Below are 23587 nucleotides of genomic sequence, written 5' to 3' on the forward strand. Positions count from 1 at the left end.
AGGTGAGCTGCTCAACTCGGATGCCCGCAGGGTGGGATGGCAGATGGGAAATGGACATGAGATGTGGGGTGGGGCCGTGGGCAGTCGGACAGCAGGTGCCACACAGACAGGGGCCACCCAGACCCAAACTGCATCCACCGCCACCCCCAGGAGTCCCAGTGGCCTCAAAGCCAGGAGGGCTGGAATCACCTTTGCCATCCCCCTGGGAGACTGGCCCTGCCCAAGGGGACGTCACAGCCAGCACAGAGCACAGCTTCTTCACCAGACAGCAGTCCTCCACCCGGGCCCTGCATGCTCTCTGGACACGCGTGCCACCCGCTTGATGGAACGGCCGGCTCCCTAGGAAGCGTGGGGTGCTTCCCCAAGGCCCAAGAGGGCTGACAGGGGAGGCAGCAGCTAGGGTTCTGATTCACAAATGGAAAGTCCTTGGGACGCAGCTTCTGTGGCCAGGGACCGTGAAGACGCTCAAGAGCAAGCCCGAGCGGCCCCTCCCCTGTCCCTCAGCCTGAGGCTCGTACCCCACTCCGAGTCTGGTGCTGCCCCTCACCAAACGCAACTGGACTTGAAGCTCCCAAGAGAGGGCTGTGTCTGGACCCCCCGCAGGGCAGAGCCTGCACACTACAGGCATTCAGTACACCCTGGGCAAGGCGTGAACTCTGTGAGTCGGTCATAATAAAAATACAAGTTCATATTTCACGAGCATCTTCTCGGTACGGGCCACGGTGCTAAGCTGTTAGCATGCACTCTACAACTTCCACTTCAAAAGGATTCTCTGAGAAATGCATCAACATACTCATCAAGAAACTGAGCTTGGAGAGGTTAAGTAACTCGCCCAAAGTCACGCAGCACCGTGGGAGTGCTGGATCAACAGGTGGCTTGCCGGCTGCTTATATCCCAGGTGACATCCTAGCACCCCGCCCCCATGCCCACTGGCCTTGCTCTGTGAGCCAGGATCCGCAACCAACCTTCTGGATTTCTTTGAGCAGCACACCATCCGTCATGAACTTGATCCTGGTCTCCTCTGTCACGTTTCCTTCATATCGGATCTGGTAGGAGACCACCCTGTGTGGGTAGAGTTCGGTTTAGGGCAGAGCCGCGCCTGGCTGGGGCTGTCGCCACGGGGCCACTACAAGGCAGGCTGTGGAGCAGGCAGGCGGCTTGAGGGCAGGGCCCGCCAGCAACCCGAAACAAGTCCCAGACATCTCCCCAGTCCACTCTTCCTCCTCCAAAATCCTGGTTTCTGAAGGGAAGGGAAGGAGCTGTTAAGGGCAACTGAGGAGCCAGGCCCTGAACACCTCAGCCAGAGCCCTCCTCAAATGGCGACTATGCCAGGAGACGCCGGGGAGACCTGCACATGGGCTGGAGTGTGTTCCGGAGACTTCACAGACTTGGCAACTATCATCGGGGTACTGCAGCTGTGTGTGTTTCACAAAAAGTCCTTGTCTTAACTCAAAAATTAGCCTGGTGTGGCGGTGCGCACCTGTAGTCCCAGCTACTCAGGAGGCTGAGGCGGGAGAATTACTTGTGCCCAAGAGGCTGAGGCTGCACTGAGCAAAGATGGCACCACTGCACTCCATCCTGGGTGACAGAACCATCTCAAAAAACAAAAAATGGCTCATGCCTGTAAGCCCAGCACTTTGGGAGGCCAAGGTGGGTGGATCACCCGAGATGAGGAGTTCAAGACCAACCTGGCCAACATGGTGAAACCCCATCTCTACTAAATACAAAAATTTGCCGGGCACCTGCAATGCCAGCTATTCGGGAGGCTGAGGTAGGAGAATCGTTTCAACCCAGGAGGCAAAGGTTGCAGGGAGCCAAGATCGCACCACTGAACTCCAGCCTGGGTGACAAAGTGAGACTCCGTCTCCAAAAAGAAAAAAAAAATTAGTTCTTATCTCTCAGATCTGTTGAGAGATAAAATATTAAGGATAAAATATTGAGGATAAAATAAGATACCGAAGATTTGCTTCTGAACAATGGTGGGGAGGGGGCCCAGGAGGAGGGTACAGACCCAACAGGGTAGGGCAGGAGTTGACAATTATTACAACTGGGTCTTGGGTACCTGGGGGCTCATTATACTATCCTTTCTACTTATGTATACGCCCCCCACTTTTTTTTTTTTTTTTTCTTTTGAGATGGAGTCTCACTCTTGTTGCTCAGGCTGAAGTGCAATGGCGTGATCTCGGCTCACCGCAACCTCGGCTCACGGCAACCTCCGCCTCCCGGGTTCAAGCGATTCTTCTGCCTCAGCCTCCTGAATAGCTGGATTACAGGCATGTGCCACCACACCTGGCTAATTTTTTTGTATTTTTAGTAGAGATGGGTTTTCTTCATGTTTGTCAGGCTAGTCACAAACTCCCAACCTCTGGTGATCCGCCTGCCTCGGCCTCCCAAAGTCCTGGGATTACAGGCATGAGCCGCCGTGCCCAGTCCCCAAATTTTTATAATATTTAACAAGTTAAAAAGAGGATGAGGCAGCTTTGTCTAGATGCATGCTGACTATGCACAGAATTGTCCAGGAGGATGTGCAGGAGAGGGGCAGCGGTGGCTGCCCCTGGAGAGGAGGCAGGGCACTGGGTGAGAAGGGGCCCCCAGTACTGCGTCCCTGCCTTAGTGTCCTCCCAGCCTAACGTACAAAGACAACAAGTCCCCCGACTGGCATGCTGACCGGGGGGCTGGTAGCTCTGTCTGGTCCACCACCACGTCCTAAGAGCCCAGGACGGGCCTGGCACACTAGATGCTGCCTAGTAACATCTGATGAGTGGGCGGATGAGGCAAGCTCTCACTCTGTGCTCTTTTGTGCCTTCTGGATTCTAGACTATGTTGGACATGTTAGACACAGGCCTCTGCATTATAAACACATGCTCCCAGCCATTGTAAAGCAAGTGCTATATCTGCCTGTTCAAGGTTGCTTTCCAAAGCAAGTCCTACAAACTTACCGCCTGAAGATTTTTTTTTTTTTTTTAAACAGTTTCACTCGTCGTCCATGCTGGAGTGCAATGGTGCGATCTCGGCTCATGGAAACCTCTGCCTCCCGGGTTCAAGTGATTCTCCTGCCTCAACCTCCCGAGTAGCTGGGATTACAGGCATGTGCCACCACACCTGGCTCATTTTGTATTTTTAGTAGAGACAGGGTTTCTCCATGTTGGTCAGGCCGGTCTCGAATTCCTGACCTCAGGTGATCTGCCCGCCTCGGCCTCCCAAAGCGCTGGAATTACAGGCGTGAGCCACCACACCTGGCCAAGATTTTGTACTTTAGAACCTTGAGTTTTAGATTAACCCGGCAATGCTAGTTACTAGCTCCGTGACTGCCTACATCTGGCCCCCTGCTCTGTTCTTGAGCCCCTGGATGGGCCACTCTGTCCCCTTGGCACACTGTGCAGGATGTAAGCCGAGGGCCTGCTTGGAGGCCCCCTGCTTGGGCAGGTCCTGGAAAGCTCTCTCCCACAATGATTCCCAGTGCTACATGCAGAGGTGACACTCCTCCACCCAGCACCCTCGGCACAGATGCTGCTGGCTTCCTCCTGGGCTTCCCACGTCTGGGCAAGTCCACAGGACCACCCCATAGTCCGCCCCAGGAAGTAGAGCCCTCACCGCTGGGACAGATTCATCTCCTTGGCCACTCGCTGGGACATGGCCATGGCGGCCACTCGGCGGGGCTCCGTGACACCGATGATGCTGTCTTCACTGGGGGAAGAAGAACATGGCCATCAACAGTGCGCGGCCCCACCTGTTCATCCCAAAGCCTCATGCAGTTCCACAGCAAGATTTGCCATACTGACCTGGTGCTCACCCAGGGGTGGTGGGAAACAATGCCAGGTTGCACTACTTTTAACAGCAAAGGGAACAGCCCAAAGGCCAACAACACACAGAAAATGGTTCGACATTCACCATGCAGCGGACACCAGGCAGCCGCTAGAAGGAATGGGGCCTGGGGGAACCAGGCTGGGAGCTCTGTTTGCCCCAATCAAGCACAAGCTCCTCCAGACACAGGAACCCACCAAGCCGATGGGTGGCTGGTCCCAGCTCTGTGGGAACATTAACACCACGGGCCTGCGGCTGCTCTCCCTCAAAAGGCTGCTGATGGGGCTGTCCCTCGCTGGGTGCCTGAACCTGTACAACAGGAGAGCTCCCTCCATTCCCTGTAAGTGCGGGGCCCACTGTGCCCAGGCTGTTTGTGCAAACAGGGTGGTTTATGCCAGACACCTGCTTTCCTTTTAGGCATCTAGGATTTCGTTCCTGCCAGGCAGGGCGGGCTTAGGCGACCCCAGTAACAGCCGTGGACCCTGAATCTCTAACAAGCTTCCCTGGTGGAGGACAGTTCCTGTGTGGCCACAGGTGGCTACTGGAGAATCCAGTGCGCCCTGTGTGAGTCCACCGGGAGGGGACTCTGGAAGCTGGAGCTGGGCTTCCCCAGAACACCCCAGGTACCACTGCCCTCTGCTGATCACGTCCTTCGCTGTAATATACCATAACCATGTGCAGGATAACATGCTGAGTCCTGGGAGTCCCCGGTCAATCACCAAACCTGAGCATGGTCTTGGGGACCCCAACACACATGGGTCAAAAGTGCCAATGGCAGGCTACACAGTGAAAATAGTAAGCACAGGCTGGGCGGGGTGGCTCGCACCTGTAATCCCAGCACTTTGGGAGGTCGAGGTGGGTGGATCACATGAGGTCAGGAGTTTGAGACCAGCCTGACCAACACAGTGAAACTCTGTCTCTTGGCTGGGCGCAGTGGCTCATGCCTGTAATCCCACCACTTTGGGAGGCCGAGGCAGGCGGATCACGAGGTCAGGAGATCAAGACCATCCTGGCTAACATGGTGAAACCCCGTCTCTACTAAAAATACAAAAAAATTAGCTGGGCGTGGTGGTGGGCGCCTGTAGTCCCAGCTACTTGGGAGGCTGAGGCAGGAGAATGGCGTGAACCCGGGAGGCGGAGCTTGCAGCGAGCCGAGATCGCGCCACTACACTCCAGCCTGGGCAACAGAGTGGGACTCCGTCTCAAAAAAAATAATAATAAAAAGAAAAAAGAAAAAAAAAAAGAAACCCTGTCTCTACTAAAAATACAAAAATTAGCTGGGCATGGTGGCGGGCGCTTGTAATCCCAGCTATTCAGGAGACTGAGGCAGGAGAATCACTTGAACCCGGGAGGCGGAGGTGCAGTGAGCCAAGATCACACCCCTGTACTCCAGCCGGGGTGACACAGCGAGACGCTGTCTCAAAAAAAAAAAAAAAAAGGAAAAAAGAAAATAGTAAGCACATAGCTCTATGTGCCAGGAATTAAGTGTGCTACGCAAGTTCACTCACTTAATCCACACGACAATCTTGTGAAGTAGGTGCCATTATTCCCATCTCACAGCTGGGGCCCAGAGAGGTTAAGTAGCTTGTCTGAAGTCACACAGCACGCACAGGGCAGATCCAGGATTGGATCCTGGGGAGCCCAGGCTGTTATCGACCTTTCGGGGCATCTCCAGTGTCACTGAGGGACCCAGAGAGAACCCTGTGTCCAGCCCCTACCTGCTGTAGCCTGCTTCATAGAGAAACTGAGGCACCTGTGTCGTCTTCCCACTGCCGGTCTCCCCACACACGATGACGATGGGGTGCTCGGCCACAGCCTCCATGATTACTTGTTCTTCAGAGAGAATTGGGAGCTTCAGCCGTTCTTCCTGGAAGGAAAGGAAGTCAGCACTTAGGGAGCAGCAAGACTAGAGACAGTGATGTGACCTCCAGGAAGGTGGCAGCTGACACATGGGTGCTGAACAGATGTGCCTGCTGGGGAACAGAGGCCTTGACAGTTAGGGAGGGGACCAGGAACCATGGTCCAGGAGAGACAGAGACCGCATTCTTCAGGACACCAGGCCTGACATCCCCAGGCACAGCTTTGTTGGGGCAGAGCAGTCTCTCAGAGATATGGGAACCCTCAGCTGTTGCTGGCAGGAGTCTCAATTAATGGCACAGCCACTTCGATAAATAATCTGGTGCGAATTTTCTCAAAGTTAAGGATGTGTGGCCCTGCAGTTCCTCTCCTAGGTGCATATTCCAGAGCAGGGGCTTTCTACATTTTCTCCTATGACTCATGGAAAGAAATACATTTTATATCATGACTCAGTACACACACAGGCACGTATATGTATCGTATATGGAAGGAACAGTTCTGTGAAACATGGCTCACCCTAATGTGTATTCAGTGGCGCGATCTCGGCTCACTGCAACCTCTACCTCCCGGGTTCAAGCGATTCTCCCGCCTCAGCCTCCTGAGTAGCTGGGATTACAGGCACATGCCACCATGCCCAGCTAATTTTTGTATTTTTAGTGGAGACGGGGTTTCACCAGGTTGGCCAGGCTGGTCTTGAACTCCTGACCTCAGGTGATACGCCCACCTCGGCCTCCCAAAGTGCTGGGATTACAGGCGTGAGCCACCATGCCTGGCCAACAAGCTCATATTCTTAATTTTATTCTATTTCTATTCTATTCTATTCCACTTGTTGTATTTATTTACTTTTTGAGACAGAGTTTCACTCTTGTTGTCCAGGCTGGAGTGCAATAGTGTGATCCTGGCTCACTGCAACCTCCACCTCTCGGGTTCAAGTGATTCTCCTGCCTCAGCCTCCCAAGTAGCTGGGATTACAGGCACCCACCACCATGCCTAGCTAATTTTTATATTTTCAGTAGAGACGGGGTTTCACCATGTTGGCCAGGCTGGTGTCAAACTCCTGACCTCAGGTGATCCACCCACCTTGGCCTCCCAAAGTGCTGGGATTACAGGCATGAGCCATCGTGTCTGGCCTCCATTTGTTTTTTTTAAAAATATGAGGCCAGGCATGATGGCTCATGCCTGTAATCCCAGTGACTTGAGAGGCCAAGGCAGAGGATTGCTTGAGGCCAGGAATTCAAGACCAGCCTGGGCAACATAGCCAGACTCTGTCTCTACAAAAAAAATAAAAATAAAAAAGTTAGCCAGGCATGGTGGCACATATCTATAGTACCAGCTACTCAGGAGGCTGAGGTGGGAGGACTGCTTGAGCCCAGGAGGTAGAGGCTGCAGTGAACTGTGATCACACCACTGCACTCCAGCCTCGGTGACAGAACAAGACATCGTCTCAAAAAAAAAAAAAAGAAAAGATTAAAAGCTACTCAATTCATGACCCAAATATGGCTATGACGTCATTTGCAAACACTGTCCAAGAGAAACTTCTGCACATGCGCTCATAGGAGAGGGACAAGAACGTTTAAAACAGCAGTGAAGGCCGGTCATGGTGCTCATGCCTGTAATCCCAGCACTTTAGGAGGCCAAAGTGGGCAGATTGCCTGAGTTTGGGAGTTGCCTGAGCTTGGGAGTTCAAGACCAGCCTGGGTAACATGGCAAAACCCTGTCTCTACAAAAAAAATACAAAGTTAGCCAAGCATAGTAGCATGTGCCCACAGTCCCAGGCTCCTTGGGAGGGTGAGGCAGGAGGGTCACTTGAGCCTCAGAGGTGGAGGTTGCAGTCAGCTGAGATCAAACCTCTGCACTTTAGCCTGGGTGACAGAGTGACACCCTGTCTCAAACGAACAACAAAAACAGCAGTGAAGGTAATAGCAAAAAGCTAAAACAACTAACTATCCAGCAACAGAATACTTATCCTGCACTATATTCACACCGTGGAATACTCGATAGCAGTGGGGAAAAAAATAAATGAGCCTCAGCTGCCTGCATCAACATGGATGTATCCCAAGATATAATGCTGAGTAACAAAAAAGCAAACTGGAATAACATAAATGACATGACACCACTTTTAAATACAGGCAAACCTATGGTATGTATTGCTTAGGAATATGGACAGGATATGAATAGAGAAAAAGTCACAAAGAAAAGCAGGAACTGAAGTCCCAAGGGATGGCAGGGACACGGAATGGAGGAGGCCAGGCCCCTGAGTGACTGCATGGAGCAGAACCCCACACCCTCCTTGCCACCAGATGGCACTGGGTGATGACATCACCTAGAAGCAAACGTTTGTGGTGTGAAGCCACTGGCACTTTGGGGTCATTTGCTAGAGCAGTCAGCTTACCCTGATGAAGACATACAGAAGCAGAAAAATGTACCTAGACACAGGATCCCAATTCCATTCAATGGCCAAGCATTATACCTCTAGGGATCCAGAATTCCTATGTGGGCTGTGGGCTTTCCATGCCCCAAATCCTTTCATTGTCGTCACAACCCAGTGAGACACTCATTGTACCAGGAAGGGAAAAGTCACAGAGATGGGGAGCCCCTTCAGTAGCCGGAGTATTCCCATTTTACAGATGCACGGGAAGTGAGCTGGAGAGCAGGGGAATCAGCACTTGATTTCGGGTCAACTGATTCACAGCCCAAGCTCTTATCTGGATCGGGGCAGCCCAGGCCAGGCCCGCTGGTCAGAGGGCAATGGCGATGAACCTATTGCGGCTGACCTCCAGGGCCCCGAGCCTGCCAGGCGTGCCGCCAGACACCCGCCCTGCACTGTGATCCTCCTTGCGCACCAATCCCTGCCACAGCCTCAAGGGAGGTGCAGTCACTCTCCCCTTTCCCAGACGGGGACACGGAGGCACAGAGAAGGGATGCCCTTGCCCCACTTCACCAGGACACCCTCTGCGCACCTCTCGCCCGCTAACCTAGATTCTTAATTACAAACACCGGGTGGCGAACCTGCATTTCCGGGGAGCGGTTCACAGGGATGAAGACAGCGGGCTTAGCCAGGGCCCTGGGCAGTGGTGGGGCTGCAGCTGGAGGAGGAGGAACAGACATCCCAGCCAGCACGGGCTGACTGCTGGGTGCTGGAGCTGGCGGCAGAGGTGCCACGGTGGTCCCCATACCAGCCTCAGCCGGCTCAGCAGCCGGGTCCTCGGCCAGCTCCGACTCCTCCTCCAGCTCTGATTCCGACTCCTCCTCCTCCTCCTCCTCCTCAGCTGAGGGCCAGCGGCGACGCTTCCGGTGGGCACCGCTGAGGCTGCTGATCTTCTCCTGGCCCGGGGCTACCACCTCGTCAGGCTTCCTGTTGAGATAGCAGAGACTTCAGGCACAGAGGCCCCACCTCAATCTCCAGAGGTCAGGACTCCAGGGCCACACCCCTTTCTGCCTCAGGGCCTTTGCACCTGCTGTTACACTCCCTGAAACCCCCTTCCTGCAGATACCTCCTCTCACTCCACTTAAGCCTCTGCTTAAGCACCAGCTGTCAGGGAGGCTCCCTGACCACACACAGACCCCACATCTCTCCCTTCTCCCTCCATCTGGCTCTTCCCTGCTTCATTTTCTGCTCAGTGCTTCCTAGCGCGGGACACAGATGCACTCACCTAATGACTTCCCATGATTACATCTCCCCTCATGACACAGGGAAGCTCCTTAAGAGAAAGGACTTTATTTCTATGCGCTGCTCTATCCCCAGGGCCTAGCAGAGAGCCTGGGTCTCTGCACTCGATAAACAGTCACTAACTGACAGTGCTCACAGGCACCAGCCAGGCCTCATGTAAATGAACAGCACAGGCTGAGGAGACCGCAGAGCCAGGTGGGACTGGGTGGGAGGGGCACACAGGCCATTTAAGGGTCAGTAGCTTGGTGGGGACACTGCTGGTGTGGCCAGATCGTCCAACTAGTCAAGACTAGGTGGGAACATGAATTCACCTTGTCACCCAGGATGGAGTGCAGTGGTGCAATCACGGCTCGCTGTAGCTTCAACCTCCCAGGCCCAGGTGATCCTCCCACCTCAGCCGCCACAGTAGCTGGGACCACAGGCATGAGCCACCATGCCCAGCTAATTTTTGTATTTTTAGTGGAGACGGGGTTTCACCATGTTGGCCATGCTGGTCTCAAACTCCTGACCTCAGGTGATCCACCCGCCTCGGCCTCCCAAAGTGCTAGGATTACAGGTGTGAGCCACGGCACCCTTCCGGCTTGGTTGTTCTAAGCCACTGTTGTTTGCAGTAATTTGTTATGGCAGCGCCAGGAAGCTAACATATTGGCAAACAGCACCCATGCCTTAAAACATGACACAAACTGGTCGGAGGCAGTGGCTCACGCCTGTAATCACAGCACTTTGGGAGGCCGAGGCAGGCAGATCACTCGAGGTTGGGAGTTCGAGACCAGCCTGACCAACATGGAGAAATCCCGTCTCTACTAAAAATACAAAATTAGCCGGGCGTGGTGGCGCATGCCTGTAATCCCAGCTACTTGGGAGGCTGAGGCAGGAGAATCGCTTGAACCTGGGAGGTGGAGGTTGCGGTGAGCTGAGATCACGCCATTGCACTCCAGCCTGGGTGACAGAGTGAGACTCCGTCTCAAAAACAAAAAACAAAAAACAAAAAACACGACACAAACCAAACCAAACAAAACCCGCTGATGGGCCAAATCCAGCCCTTGACCACCTAATGGCAATTTCTGGCCTAATCAGCTGCACGAAAGCTGGAAGAGCTGTAACAAGGGACTCTACACCACAGGAAAACACCGACGTCACTGGAGCGAGAAACTTTGCTGTCCTGTGTGTCGCAGAAGGTTCAGCAGCATCTGTGGCCTTTACCCACTAGAGGCATTTAGGATGACAATGAATTTTCAGCCGCTCAGGCCATCACAAAGGTATTTTCTCAAATGTTCCACTCCCAGAGGACCCCATAACCTGTGCGCCCTCCCTAGGAGGCCCTGGAGGGAGGGCAGGGTTAGGAAAGGACTGGCCAACTCACTCTTTGGTGTGGTACATGCGGTCCCCAGTGCCTAGCTTGGAAGTGGTATAAAAGAGTCTCATCTCAGCTTCGGAAGCCTGGACTTCACTCAGCTTCTGTAGCATCTCTGCTCGCTGGGAAAGGAAACGAGTGTGTTATGCATTTGCCATCACGACTCTCTCCTAAGAAGGGAAGTGAGACTCTAATAAAATTTCAGCATCATTAACACCTGGAGTCTTTAAAATCGGAGGTCAAATTGCAATTCTACTGTTGCATGGTGTTCTTCCGTCAACAGACGCAGCAAGCTGGCTTTTTAACCCCTTTTACAGAATCTGGGGTTGTAGAAATGAGGCTCTCTGTAGCAGGGCATCGCAGTAGAAGATTATGGCCCACCAGATGTCCATCAACAGAAGACAAATAAAGCACAGCTCAGTCACGTACAGCAGTGCTCCCTAGCTGCTCTGAGGAAGGAGGCGGCTTTGTGTGTCTGAGGTGAATTGGTCCCCGAGCTACCCTGAGCAATGCTGTGTGCAGGGGGTATACCCAGTTGGCTTCTTTTAGTTGGGTGAGGGTTTCGTGAGTTTTTACTTTATTGTTCTTGTAATTGTACATATAGGTTTTATACACACTTCTTTTGAGACAGAGTGTTGCTCTGTCACCCAGGCTGGAGTGCAGTGGTGCGATCTCGGCTCACTGCAAGCTCCGCCTCCCGGGTTCACGCCATTCTCCTGCCTCAGCCTCTCCGAGTAGCTGGGACTACAGGCGCCCGCCACCATGCCCGGCTAATTTTTTGTATTTTTAGTAGAGACGGGGTTTCACCGTGGTCTCGATCTCCTGACCTCGTGATCCGCCCGCCTCGGCCTCCCAAAGTGCTGTGATTACAAGCGTGAGCCGCCACGCCCAGCCTACACACTTCTATGTGTGTATTACACACACACACACACACACACATACACACACAGAGAAAGGTATAGCACAGCGGGAAAGCACCCTAAATAGGATTTAAAAAGGACACGCTGACCAGGCGCAGTGGCTCACGCCTGCAATCTCAGCATTTTAGGAGGCCGAGGCGGGCGGATCACCTGAGGTCAGGAGTTCAAGACCAACCTAACCAACATGGTGAAACCATGTCTCTACTAAAAATACAAAAATTAGCCGGGCATGGTGGCGCATGCTTGTGGTACCAGCTACCCGGGAGGCTGAGACAGGACAATCGCTTGAACCTGGGAGGCAGAGGTTGCAGTGTGCTGAGATCACACCACTGCACTCCAGCCTGGGCGACAGAGCAAGACCTTGTCTCCAAAAAAAAAAAAAAAACACGCTCACAGGTGAGTAAGTCTTCCCCCTACTAAGGCTCTGGGGACTGCCCATCCACAGCTTCTGGAGAGAGACCCTCAAGCCTCCTGATGTGAAGACACAGCTCCCACGTGCAGTGGCCTCACCAGAAGTCAAACTTGATTCTCATGAAGGCTCCAGGTCAGGGTTCCTCAATCTCAGCACTATTGACATTTAGGGCCAAATAAGTTTTTGTTTTTCTGTGCATTGTAGGCTGTTAACAGCATCCCATGGCTCCACCTGCCAGATGCCAGCAGCACTCCCAAGTTGTCACAGCCCAAAATGTCTCAAGACACTGCCGAATGTCCCCGGGGCAGCGCGCGAAACTGTCCCGGATGACAGTCACTGCTACAGATCCAAATACTAATGTACAAAAAACTCAGATGGCAGAGGAGCATGTGTAAAATAAAATTTTAAGGCTGGGAGCAGTGGCTCACGCCTATAATCCCTGCACTCTGGGAGGCCGAGGTAGACGGGTCACTTGAGGTTGGGAGTCCAAGACCAGCCTGACCAACATGAAGAAACCCCGTCTCTATTAAAAATACAAAGTTAGCCGGATGTGGTGGCGCATGCCTGTAATCCCAGCTACTTGGGAGGCTGAGGCAGGAGAATTGCTTGAATCCGGGAGGTGGAGGTTGCGGTGAGCTGAGATCATGCCATTGCACTCCAGCCTGGGCAACAAGAGCAAAACTCCATCTCAAAAAATAATAAAATAAAATAAAATTTTAAAAATCCAGAAGGTAAGAAACTGTAAGACAAACAACAAATAAACTACAATGGGAAAAAAAACAAGAGAAGGGCGAGGAGTATCCATGAAACAACAGGAAATTTAACCACTTGCTAGATGTTTGATATTAAAAGATTAGGTGTGCTAATGGTATTCTGGTCATTTTTAAAAGTCTCTACTTATAGAGATACAAATTGAAATATTTATGGATAAAATGCTATGCATAGTGGGTTAAATGGAGGCCTCCCTCAAAGATGTGTTTGTATCCCGGAACTTGCAAACGTGACCCTATTTGGAAAAAAGGTTTTGTAGATGTAATTACGTAATTACGTGAAGGATCTCAAGAGGAAATGATCCTGAGTATCTGAGTGCGACCTAAATCCAATGAGAAGCGCCCTTCGAAGAGACACACGGAGGAAAGGCCGAGGGAAGACGGAGGCAGAGATTGGAGTGACGCAGCCACAAGCCAAGGGAACGCCTGGAGACGCCAGGAGCAGGAAGAGGCCAGGAATGACCCTCCCCTGAGCCCAGTGAGGAGCACCACCCTGCCAACGCCTTGATCTCGGACTTCTGGCCTCCTACGCTGGGAAGGAACCAGTTTCTATTGTCCTAAGCCCCTCAGTTTGTGGTCATTTGTATGACATCCCCAGGAAACTAGTACAGATTCATTGCATGTGGGATTTGCTTCAAAATGACCCAGGGGTGGGAAAGTGACCAGCAGTGGAGATGATCCAAGATTGACCAGGGGCTGATCAATGTTGGAGCTGGCAATGGGCACGTGGGAGTTCATCATACTGTTCTCTTTACTCTTGCAAATGTTTGAATTTCCCATGACAAACTTTTTTCCTCTATGAAAAATTTAAGGTTGGCTGGGCATGGTGGCTCACGCCTGTAATCCCAGCACTTTGGAAGGCCGAGGCGGACGGATCACGAGGTCAGGATATCAAGACCATCCTGGCTAACATGGTGAAACACCGTCTCTACTAAAAATAAAAAATAATAAAAAAAATAGCCTGACGTGGTGGCACATCCCAGCTACACAGGAGGCTGAGGAAGGAGAATCGCCTAAACCCAGGAGGTGGAGGTTGCAGTGAGCCGAGATCATGCCACTGCACTCCAGCCTGGGCAACAGAGCAAGATTCCATCTCAAAAAAAAAAAAAAAAAAAAAATTTAAGGTTTGATAGAGCTAGAAAAGGTGTGGGGGGTGGTGGAACAAAACAAAAAAAGAAAAAAAATTAAATTTAAATTAAAAAAAAGAAGAAAAAACAATAAAGGAAAAAAGCTTGACATTCTCCGGAATGGTTCAGTTCAGTTCTTCTGCCATAGTAGCTGCATTTCAAGTGCTCAACAGCAATATGTGGTTAGTGGCTACTGCACTGGACCATGCACTGGAATTTTCCTCGTTCCAGAAAGTTCTATCAGTTGCGCCACAGAGACCCCATCAGGAGGAGAGAGACCCCCCATCTCTCTCTATGCTGGAGAGCCACTTGCAGACCCTGCCCGAGTGGGGCGTACCTGGCTCTTTTTCTCCTTCTGTTCTAAGATTTTCTGCAGCACTTTCTTCTCCTTCTTGGTCAGAGGCTTCTTCTCCTTCTTTGACAGGGGAGGGGCTTTGGTCTTCTTTTTCTTCTTCCCCGGTAGAACGAGCGCATTGCTTGCATCAACTCCCTTCAACGTGTCCTTGTCTGAAAGAGCACAGTTATTAAGTCTCCATTCTCCTTGAGGTAGCTCTGGTCCCGCCTCCCACAGGCCCCCTGACCCGCATGGGGGCCTCCTGAGCCTGCACACAGGAACAGGGGGGTCTGTGAGGTCAAATCTATTTTCATAACAATACTATGATGTTCTCAAGGCCAGGCGCAGGGGCTCATGCCTGTAATCCCAGCACTTCGGGAGGCTGAGGCAGGTGGCTCACTTGAGGTCAGGAGTTCGAGACCAGCCTGGCCTACATGGCGAAACCCTGTCTCTACTAAAAATACAAAAATTAGCCAGGTGTGGTGGTGGGTGCCTGTAATCCCAGCTATTTGGGAGGCTGAGACAGGAGAATCTCTTGAAACTGGGAGGTGGAGGTTGCAGTGAGCCGAGACCGTGTCACTGCACTCCAGCCTGGGCGACAGAGTGAGACTCCCGTCTCAAAAAAAAAAAACCCAAAAAAACAATACTTTTCTCTTTTTGTTTTTTTGAGATGGTGTCTCACTTTGTCCCCCAGACTAGAGTGCAGTGGTGCGATCTCGGCTCACTGCAACCTCCGCCTCCCAGGTTCCAGCAATCCTCCTGCCTCAGCCTCCCGAGTAGCTGGGATTACAGGCATGTACCACCACGCCCAGCTAATTTTTGTATTTTTAGTAGAGACGGGGTTTTACCATGTTAGCCAGGTGGTCTCGAACTCCTGACCTCAAGTGAGCCACCCGCCTCAGCCTCCCAAAGTGCTGGGATTACAGGCGTGAGCCACCGCGCCCAGCCTGATGTTCTGTTAAGAGTGTACGGTGGGGCCGGGCACGGTGGCGCACACCTGCAATCCCAGCACTTTGGGAAAATCACCTGAGGCCAGGAGTTGGGGACCAGCCTGGCCAACATGGCAAAACCCCATCTCTACAAAAAATACAAAAACTAGCCAGGTGTGATGGCATGCCCCTATAATCCCAGCTACACGGGAGGCTGAGGCATGAGAACTGCTTGAACCCGGGAGGTGGAGGTTGCAGTGGGCAGAGATCATGCCACTGCACTCCAGCCTAGGCGACAGAACAAGGCTCTATTTCCAAAAAAAAAAAAAGAAAGAAAGTATATAGTGGACTGGGCTAAGTTTCTGTCACATCTATTTCTAAACATAATAGTTTGAAAGTATACAATCTAGACAATTTTAGAAAAATTCAGTTATCATATCACTCTTCAACTCCACCAACTGCAGAATCTTAGGTAAGACAGACCTTAGCAAGTATCTGTGTCTGCCTGATGTCTGATGCTGGGGTTTGCTCTCCGGTGTTCCTGTGTGGGGAGGATCTGATTCTTTGATTAACCGTTTGGTTTCTATGTCTTTATGTTACAAAGAGGACAGGTTTTGTGACCCTAATTAATTAAGTACAATGGGCTGGGTGTGGTGGCTCATGCCTGTAATCCCAGCACTTTGGGAGGCCGAGGCAGGCAGATCACCTGAAGTCAAGAGATTGTGCCACTGCACTCCAGCCTGGCAACAGAGCAAGGCTCCATCTCAAATAAATAAATAAATAAAAGAAGGTAATCTGAGTCATGTTCTTATGAGATTCCTCTGGCCCCTGAGAAAGGCAGGGATACATGGAAATGTCCTGTTCTGATGTGAGAAACAACTTTCCCCAAATCTCTGGGTCTGAGAGACCTCAGCCCCTCTGCTCAGGTGGTGCAGTTCCAAGTGTCAGCCCGGTGTCTACGGCTGTCTTTGAGGTGCCATCCTGAATTGTCACTGCCATCATAACGGTTGTCACCTGTCCCGGGACACACCCCACCTCTGTAACCTTTCTTTACTTTTCAAAGCAACATATTTTCCCAGATTACCATCTCCAAAACTCTGATAGGAGGTAAGACGGCTGCTACAGGTTAAATATCCCTTTCCAGAAATGCTAGGGACCAGACGTGTTTTAGATTTAGGAACATCTGTATTCTATTCACTGGTTGAGAATCCCTAATATAAAAATTTGACATCTGGAATGCTCCAATGAGCATTTCCTTAAGTGTCATGTTGACACTCTAAAACTTTTGAATTTTGGAGTATTTTGGATTAAGGCTGCTCAACGTGTGCTACTGGTCCCATTCTGCAGACGTGAAAAGGAAGGCACAGAGATGTTAGGGGATCTGCCTCAACTCCCAGCCTGTCTGTGGAACCTTTTTTTTTTTTTTTTTGAGATGGAGTCTCGCTCTCTCACCCAGGCTAGAGTACAGTGGTGCGATCTTGGCTCACTGCAACCTCCGTCTCCTGGGTTCAAGCCATTCTCCTGCCTCAGCCTCCCGAGTAGCTGGGACTACAGGTGCCCACCACCACGCCTCCTCTGCTCTAAACGCTCCCATGGCTGCCCTCTCCCGTGGAGAAAAAGCCCCAGTCCTCGCCAAGACTGCAGTCCAGGCCCGACCTGCCCTGGCCCCCTGTTTTTTCTCTCATCTCCAGGCAGCCACTCAGGTCTCCTTCAGATCTTGACTGTAACAGAGTGATGTCTTCTCCAGCAACTCTATGGGATGCTGCAACCCACCCAATAACCTCTTCTGTTTTATCTGCTCACTGTATCCACAGAACTTTCTAGGTTTATTCTTTGCCTGTCTCCTCCTATACAGCAGGTAAACTCAGGGATTTTCTAAAAATCTCCCTTTCTGCTATGTCTCCAGTGCCTAGAATAGTGCCTGGCATGTAATAAGGGCTACTCCTAAAAAGGGGTCTAAGAGAAATGTCAGCCAGCCTGGAGCTGAGCAGACAAGACTGGGCTGAAAATACACATTTGGGGGTCGCTGGAGATTATAAAGAGATTATAATCGAAGTCATGGGAACGGATGGAACTACTCCTATTTTTTTTTTGCCAAAGTCTCCATGTTACTATTTGAGGGCGAGAGAAATCCCGGGTATTCCATATACACTGTTAAAACTAGGCTGTCACTAAGCCCCTCTCCTTTGGATCATCTGGAATGGGGGGACCCATTCCCCCATTCCAGATGATCCATCCCACCCCTCTGGGATCCCCACCTGAGAATCCTGAAGGCAGGGCACAGGCCGCCCTGGGAAATCCCCGAAATCCAGCCCCCGTCCGGGGATGTCTTACCCTCCAGTTCCAGCTGCACGGGGGGCGACTCGGGGGGGCCCTTCGAGGGGCCGGGGCCCGCCTGCTGGCGCCCCTTGATGTTGTACCGCCGGCGCAGCTTCCCCATGGCGACTAGGCCCGGGTGGGCGCTCCAGCGGGCCGAACCAGCAGAGCAATCTGAAACCCAGCCCACGTGGGTTCCCAGACCACCAACTCCGGCCGTGAGACTTCCGGGTTGCGATATCGCGAGAGCTGTAACTGACTTTGCCGCTGAGGGGCGGGGTTGGAAGAGAAACCCAGCGAAGAGAAGAGGCGGAGCCGGGCCGGGTAGGGGGCGGGGCTATTTAGAGAAGTAGGCGGGGCCTGAGGTCGCAGCTCAGGCCCGAGTTTAAGTCCGGGGCTGTTCTCGCTTGGGGTAGTCTGGGTTTAAATATGAATTATATCTACTGATACTAATTTGGCTGCTTGGGAGAGGAAGTGTTTTGCCACCTTTTAAAATATACCCCGCCCCCAGTACTCCAAACTTCTTCCCCCCAACCCTGGTTTGCGCATCTGCATTTTCTGATATTCCTACAAGAAACGTATTAGTCGTGTAGTTTTAAAAAGGCACCAAATATTTCCATCACAGGGATAGATGGAAGATCTAAAAGGAGGCCTCTACAGGCGCGGTGGCTTACGCCTGTAATCCCAGCACTTTTGGAGGCCGAGGCGGGTGGATCACGAGGTCAGGAGTTCAAGACCAGGCTGGCCAAGATGGTGAAACCCCCGTCTCTACTAAAAATACAAAAAAAAATTAGCTAGGCCTGGTGGCAGGCGTCTGTAATCCCAGCTACTCGGGAGGCTGAGGCAGAGAATTGATTGAACCCGGGAGGTGGAGGTTGCAGTGAGCCGAGATTGCACCACTGCACTTCAGCCTGGGCAACAGAGCTAGACTGTCTCAAAAAAAAAAAAATTAAAGTTATCTATTAGATAACTTTAAATTCCCGTTACCGCATCACATTGTAACACACTGGGAAACAATGCATTATTATTATTATTGAGACAAGGTCTGGCTTTGTTGCCCAGGCTGGAGTGTAGTGGAGCAATCTCGGCTAACTGCAACCTCTGCCTCCCGGGTTCAAACGATTCTCCTGACTCAGCCTTCTGAGTAGCTGGGACTACAGGTGCCCACCACCACCCCCGGCTAGTTTTTGTATTTTAGTAGAAACAGAGTTTCACCATGTTGGCCAGGCTGGTCTCGAACTCCTGACCTCAGGTGATCTGCCTGCCTTGGCCTCCCAAAGTGCTGGGATTACAGGCGTGAGCCACCACACCCAACTTTTTTTTTTTTTTTTTTTTTTTTTAAGAGACAAGATCTCGCCCTGTGGGCCAGGCCAGAGTGCAGTGGTGCAATCACCACTTGCTGCAGCCTTGACCTCTCCTTCCACCTCAGCCTCCTGAGTAGTTAGGACTACAGGCACACACCACCACGACCGGCTAATATTTCTATTTTTTTATAGAGATGGTGTCTCCCTATGTTGCTTAGACTGGTCTCAAAATTCTGGGCTCAAGGGATCCGCTTGTCTCGGCCTCCCAAAGTGCTGGAATTACAGGCATAAGCTACCGTGAAGGCCTTAATGACATTTAAAAAAATCATAATTAGCGTATCAAATCTGTGGGGTTTTTTTGTTTGTTTGCTTGTTTTTGTTTTTTTGAAACAGAAATCTCCCTCTGATGCCCAGGCTGGAGTGTAGTGGAGCAATCTCGGCTCACTGCAACCTCCACCTCTAGGGTTCAAGCTATTCTCCTGTCTCAACCTTCCAAGTAGCTGGGATTACAGGCACCCACCAAGATGCCCATCTAATTTTTGTATTTTTAGTAGAGATGGGGTTTCACCATGTTGGCCAGGATGGTCTCAAACTCCTGACATCAAGTGATCCACCCACCTTGGCCTCTCAAAATGATGAGATTACAGGCCTGAGCCACCGCACTCAGGCTCACATCTGTGTTTTTATGGATTTTGTTGCTTAGGATGATAGTGATCTAAAGTGTCTTCTTTAAATATGTTTATTTAAATAAAAGTTTAAGAAACGTTTAAAAAATGTTAAGTAGGTCGTAGTATACTTGCCTATATTTCCTTCTAAAATGTAATATATCAATGAATTACCTTCCAGAAGGTATAGACCATCCTAGACAGCAAGAAGAAGGCAGATACATAACAGCATGGATGGATCTCACAAATATAAAGTTGAACAAAAGCCAGGCGTGGTGGCTCATGCCTGTAATTCCAGCACTTTGGGAGGCCGAGGCAGGCGGATCCCCTGAGGTCAGGAGTTTGAGACCAGCCTGGCCAACATGGCGAAACTCGTCTCCACTAAAAATACAAACATTAGCCGGGTGTGGTGGCGCGTGCGTATAGTCCCAGCTACATGGAAGGCTGAGGCAGGAGAATCGCTTGAACCCGAGAGGCGGAGGTTGCAGTGAGCCGAGATCATGCCACTGCACTCCAGCCTGGGCAACAGAGCAAGACTCCGTCTCAAAAAACAAAAAATAAATAAAAAATAAAGTTGAACAAAAGAAGCCAACCCCCAGAGTACTGTGTGGTTCCATTTACGTAAACTTCAAACACAGGCAAATGAATCCCCTAAATTTTAAGAGGAACATAGTGAATGGGAGGGGACAAAGGGAGGCTTTGGGGGGAACTGGTAATGTTTCGTTTCTTGATTTGGGTGCTGGTTACCTTGTGTATTCAGTTTGTGAAAATTCATAAAAATTTATATGATTGTGTATTTTTCTGTATGTTATACCTTAATTAAAAAGTTTATTATTATTATTATCATTTTTTGTAGACATAGGTCTCACTATGTTGGCCAGGCTGGCCTCGAACTCCTGTGTTCAAGCAATCCTCCTGCCTTGGCCTCCCAAAACAAGCATGTGCCACTACACCCGGCGTAAAAAAAGGTTTTTGTTTTGTTTTGTTTTTGGGACGGAGTTTCACTCTTGTTGCCCAGGCTGGAGTGCAGTGGCTCAGTCTCGGCTCACTGCAACCTCCGCCTCCCAGGTTTAGGCGATTCTCCTGCCTCAGCCTCCCGAGTAGCTGGGATTACAAGCAGGCACCACCATAACTGGCTCATTTTGGATTTTTTTTTTTTTAAACGGAGTCTCGCTCTGTTGCCCAGGCTGGAGTGCAGTGGCACGATCTCGGCTCACTGCAACTTCCGCCTCCCAGGTTCACGCCATTCTCCTGCCTCAGCCTCTGAGTAGCTGGGACTACAGGCGCCCGCCTCCACGCCCGGCTAATTTTTTGTATTTTTAGTAGAGACGCGGTTTCACCGTGTTAGCCAGGATGGTCTCAATCTCCTGACCTCGTGATCCGCCCGCCTCGGCCTCCCAAATTGCTGACCTCATGATCCGCCCGCCTCGGCCTCCCAAAGTGCTGGGATTACAGGCGTGAGCCATGGCGCCCGGCCTCATTTTGTATATTTAGTAGAGACGGTGGGGGGGGGGGGGGGTTTCTCCATGTTGGTCAAACTGGTCTCAAACTCCCGACCTCAGGTCGCCCGCCTCAGCCTCCCAAAGTGCTGGAATCACAGGCGTTAACCACTGCACCCGGCCTACAAAAAAGTTTTTAAAAAGATAAACAATACAGGAAAAAATGTGCAAAGGATATGAATAGGTAATTCACAGAGAAGTAATTCAAATGGCCAATAAATCTATGAAAATCTTACTAGGAATCCAGAAAATGTAAATTCAAAAATAAGAGCATTTTTTATTCTTTGGATTGGCAAAAATTGAGTTTTATTTTCTTGGTTGTCTAAAAAAAATGTTGGTTAGACTTGTTTGATTTAGGATGCAAACAGGGTCCTTGCATTGCATGGGTTATTATGGCTCTTAAGTCTTTAAAACCAATTATCCTCCTCTCCGCTCACCTTTTATACCGCTTATTTATTGAACAAACTGGGTCGTTTGTTTCGTAGAATGCCCCACATGCTGGAGTTGGTTGGTTGCTTCTGCTGCTTCTAAGTTTTCCTTATCTGCCATATTTCCTGTAAACTGTAGGTTTGATCTAGAGGCCCCATCAGGTTAATGCTCAACTTGTCTTGGCAAGAATCCATCGCAGGTGGCGCTGGTACTTCCTGGCACTAAGATCGATTGGCGGGGACCGGGACTTCGCGGCTTGGCCCCTCCATTTTTAAGTTTCCCGCCAAACCCTCGCCTCTTGGTTTTACCCATTTCTGATGACCATCGCGTGAATCCATCATTCCATTGAGGGGTGCCAAATAATTTTCGGATTCCCTCATTCATCCTCATGTATTAGCTGGACTTTGCTAAAAGAAAGTTCCTCCCCAACTATTTTGGGGCTCTGAAATACAGTTCATTCAGGAAGGGCAGGAGGATGCCTGATGCTTTCTTGTTATTTAAAATTTTCAGAATGAATGAGCTGATGCCCACGAGGGCCAATTTTGGGGTACCATTATAATACATTCAGGGAGATTACATATATGTCTATTTCATGTTTTCCAATCTGTTGCAGTCACTTTCCTGGTTGAAGCTGTTGCAAGTTTTACAGGCACAGGTTGCTTTTCCACGGATAAGTTAAAAAAGAGAATTTTTTTTAAATGATGAGAAGCCGCACCAGGTCGGGGCAGGCTTCCGGGAGGCGGGCGCGGGGCCCCGGGGCCGGGTCGCGTTGGTCCCGCGCCGGGGGCGGGGCGCGGCGTGGGCTGGGCCGTGCGCCTTTGCGCGCGGGGCGGGGCGGGTGGCGCAGCAGCGGCGGCGGCGGCAGCGGCGGCTGTGGGTAAAGGCGCGGTGTGCGGCCCCCGTGCGCGCCAACCCTGCCCTCGCCGGAGCCCGCGGCGGCCCAGCGCACGGCCCTCACCCCGCACCGCGACCCCGCACCCTGCCGGCCGAGCATGGGCGCACGCGCCTCAGGCGGGCCCCTGGCCCGGGCCGGGCTCCTGCTGCTGCTGCTGCTGCTGCTGCTGCTGCTCGGGCTGCTGGCCCCGGGCGCGCAGGGGGCGCGGGGCCGCGGCGGCGCGGAGAAGAACAGCTACCGCCGCACGGTCAACACCTTCTCCCAGAGCGTCAGCAGCCTCTTCGGCGAGGACAACGTGCGCGCCGCTCAGAAGGTGGGCGCCGCGCCCGCGCCCGCGGTCACCTTGCCCCGGCCTCCGCGCACCTGGCTACCGGGGCCGACCTGGGAGGAGCGCGGCCTCCGGGGCTGCCCGCCGGGCCGGCGCGCGGGAAGAGGGGGTCCGGCCTGCGCCTCAGGGCCTGCCGCCTGCGGCCCTCGCCGGGCCTGACCAGTGTGGGTCTGGGCGGCCGGGCCTCGGGGCGCCCTCTCCTCTGCGCCGCACTTCTCCTTGGACCTTGCCCCCGCGGTCGGCGCAGCCAGAGTGTCTCCCGGCTGCGCTGACGCCCGCCGCGCGTCTCATTCATTCATTCACCGCGTTTGAATGGCTCCTACTGTGAGCCAGGCAGCGCGCTGGCGCCCTCGGTCCCCACGCGGCTGCGCCCTCCCCAGCTACCCCGGGTTTGTCCTAGCCTCGCATCCCGACCCACTTCCCCTGGGACCTTCTGCCCCACTCCTCCTCCTGCTTTGAAGATACTTGGAGTTGTTTTTACTTTACAAGAAAGGGAGCAATGCGATTTGCTCGGTGGCTTTGGGAAACCGAGCACCTACTGTGTGCGGGGCTTTTCGCGTGGAGCCTTTTGTTTAGTTTGGGGAGGTCCCGGATCCTGCAGCCTCCTGGGAAGGGTGTTGAGTCCCAGGAGGAGCGCAGGGGGTTTTCCCCAATTCCTGCTCTCTGGAGCTGGGTGCGATAGGGGTGCCATTCCGGGCCGAAGTCCGCCGACCAGCTCCTGAGAAGGAGGAAGTTACTGGGGACAGTTGTGTGTGGTATTGCGGTTCCTTTGCTGTTCCCTGGGGAGGAGGGGGATCTTGCTTGCTGCCAGCCTTCCTGGGGTTTTGGAGTCAGAGAAGTTTGGGTTCAAGTTGGAGCTCTACCAGTTGGATGGCTTTGGGGAAGTGACTTCACTTCTTTGAGCTTGTTTCTTTATTTGTTAAATGGGGATAGTAATCACACCCCTTCATTGCGAGGTTGTAATTACGACTAGT

General features: G+C 51.9%; 2 protein-coding genes across 4 annotated transcripts in view; one reads left to right on the forward strand and one right to left on the reverse strand.

The window, feature by feature from the left end:
* Window positions 1–17744, reverse strand: part of DHX37 (DEAH-box helicase 37) — a 42864-nt gene extending 25120 nt beyond the window's left edge. For 2 of the 3 annotated variants that reach the window (XM_063712354.1, XM_024257373.3), the window contains exons 1-7: window positions 17512–17736; window positions 14252–14421; window positions 10695–10807; window positions 8671–9016; window positions 5523–5671; window positions 3595–3687; window positions 966–1062 (exon numbers count right to left, since the gene is read on the reverse strand). In XM_063712354.1, the coding sequence (XP_063568424.1) occupies window positions 966–1062; window positions 3595–3687; window positions 5523–5671; window positions 8671–9016; window positions 10695–10807; window positions 14252–14421; window positions 17512–17617 (1074 nt within the window). In that variant the 5' untranslated portion in view covers window positions 17618–17736. Of the gene's footprint in view, window positions 1–965; window positions 1063–3594; window positions 3688–5522; window positions 5672–8670; window positions 9017–10694; window positions 10808–14251; window positions 14422–17511 lie in introns of all 3 variants that reach the window. The other variant, XM_024257374.3, reaches the window with a different exon arrangement.
* Window positions 17745–22227: 4483 nt separating this feature from the next.
* The window catches only part of BRI3BP (BRI3 binding protein), a 39574-nt gene continuing 38214 nt past the window's right edge, over window positions 22228–23587 (forward strand). The window contains exon 1 of the mRNA XM_024257547.2: window positions 22228–22598. Coding sequence (XP_024113315.2) covers window positions 22383–22598 — 216 coding nt within the window. The 5' untranslated portion in view covers window positions 22228–22382. The remainder of the gene's footprint in view (window positions 22599–23587) is intronic.

The sequence above is a fragment of the Pongo abelii genome, chromosome 10, assembly GCF_028885655.2.
Source record: "Pongo abelii isolate AG06213 chromosome 10, NHGRI_mPonAbe1-v2.0_pri, whole genome shotgun sequence".
Classification (NCBI taxonomy): domain Eukaryota; kingdom Metazoa; phylum Chordata; class Mammalia; order Primates; family Hominidae; genus Pongo; species Pongo abelii.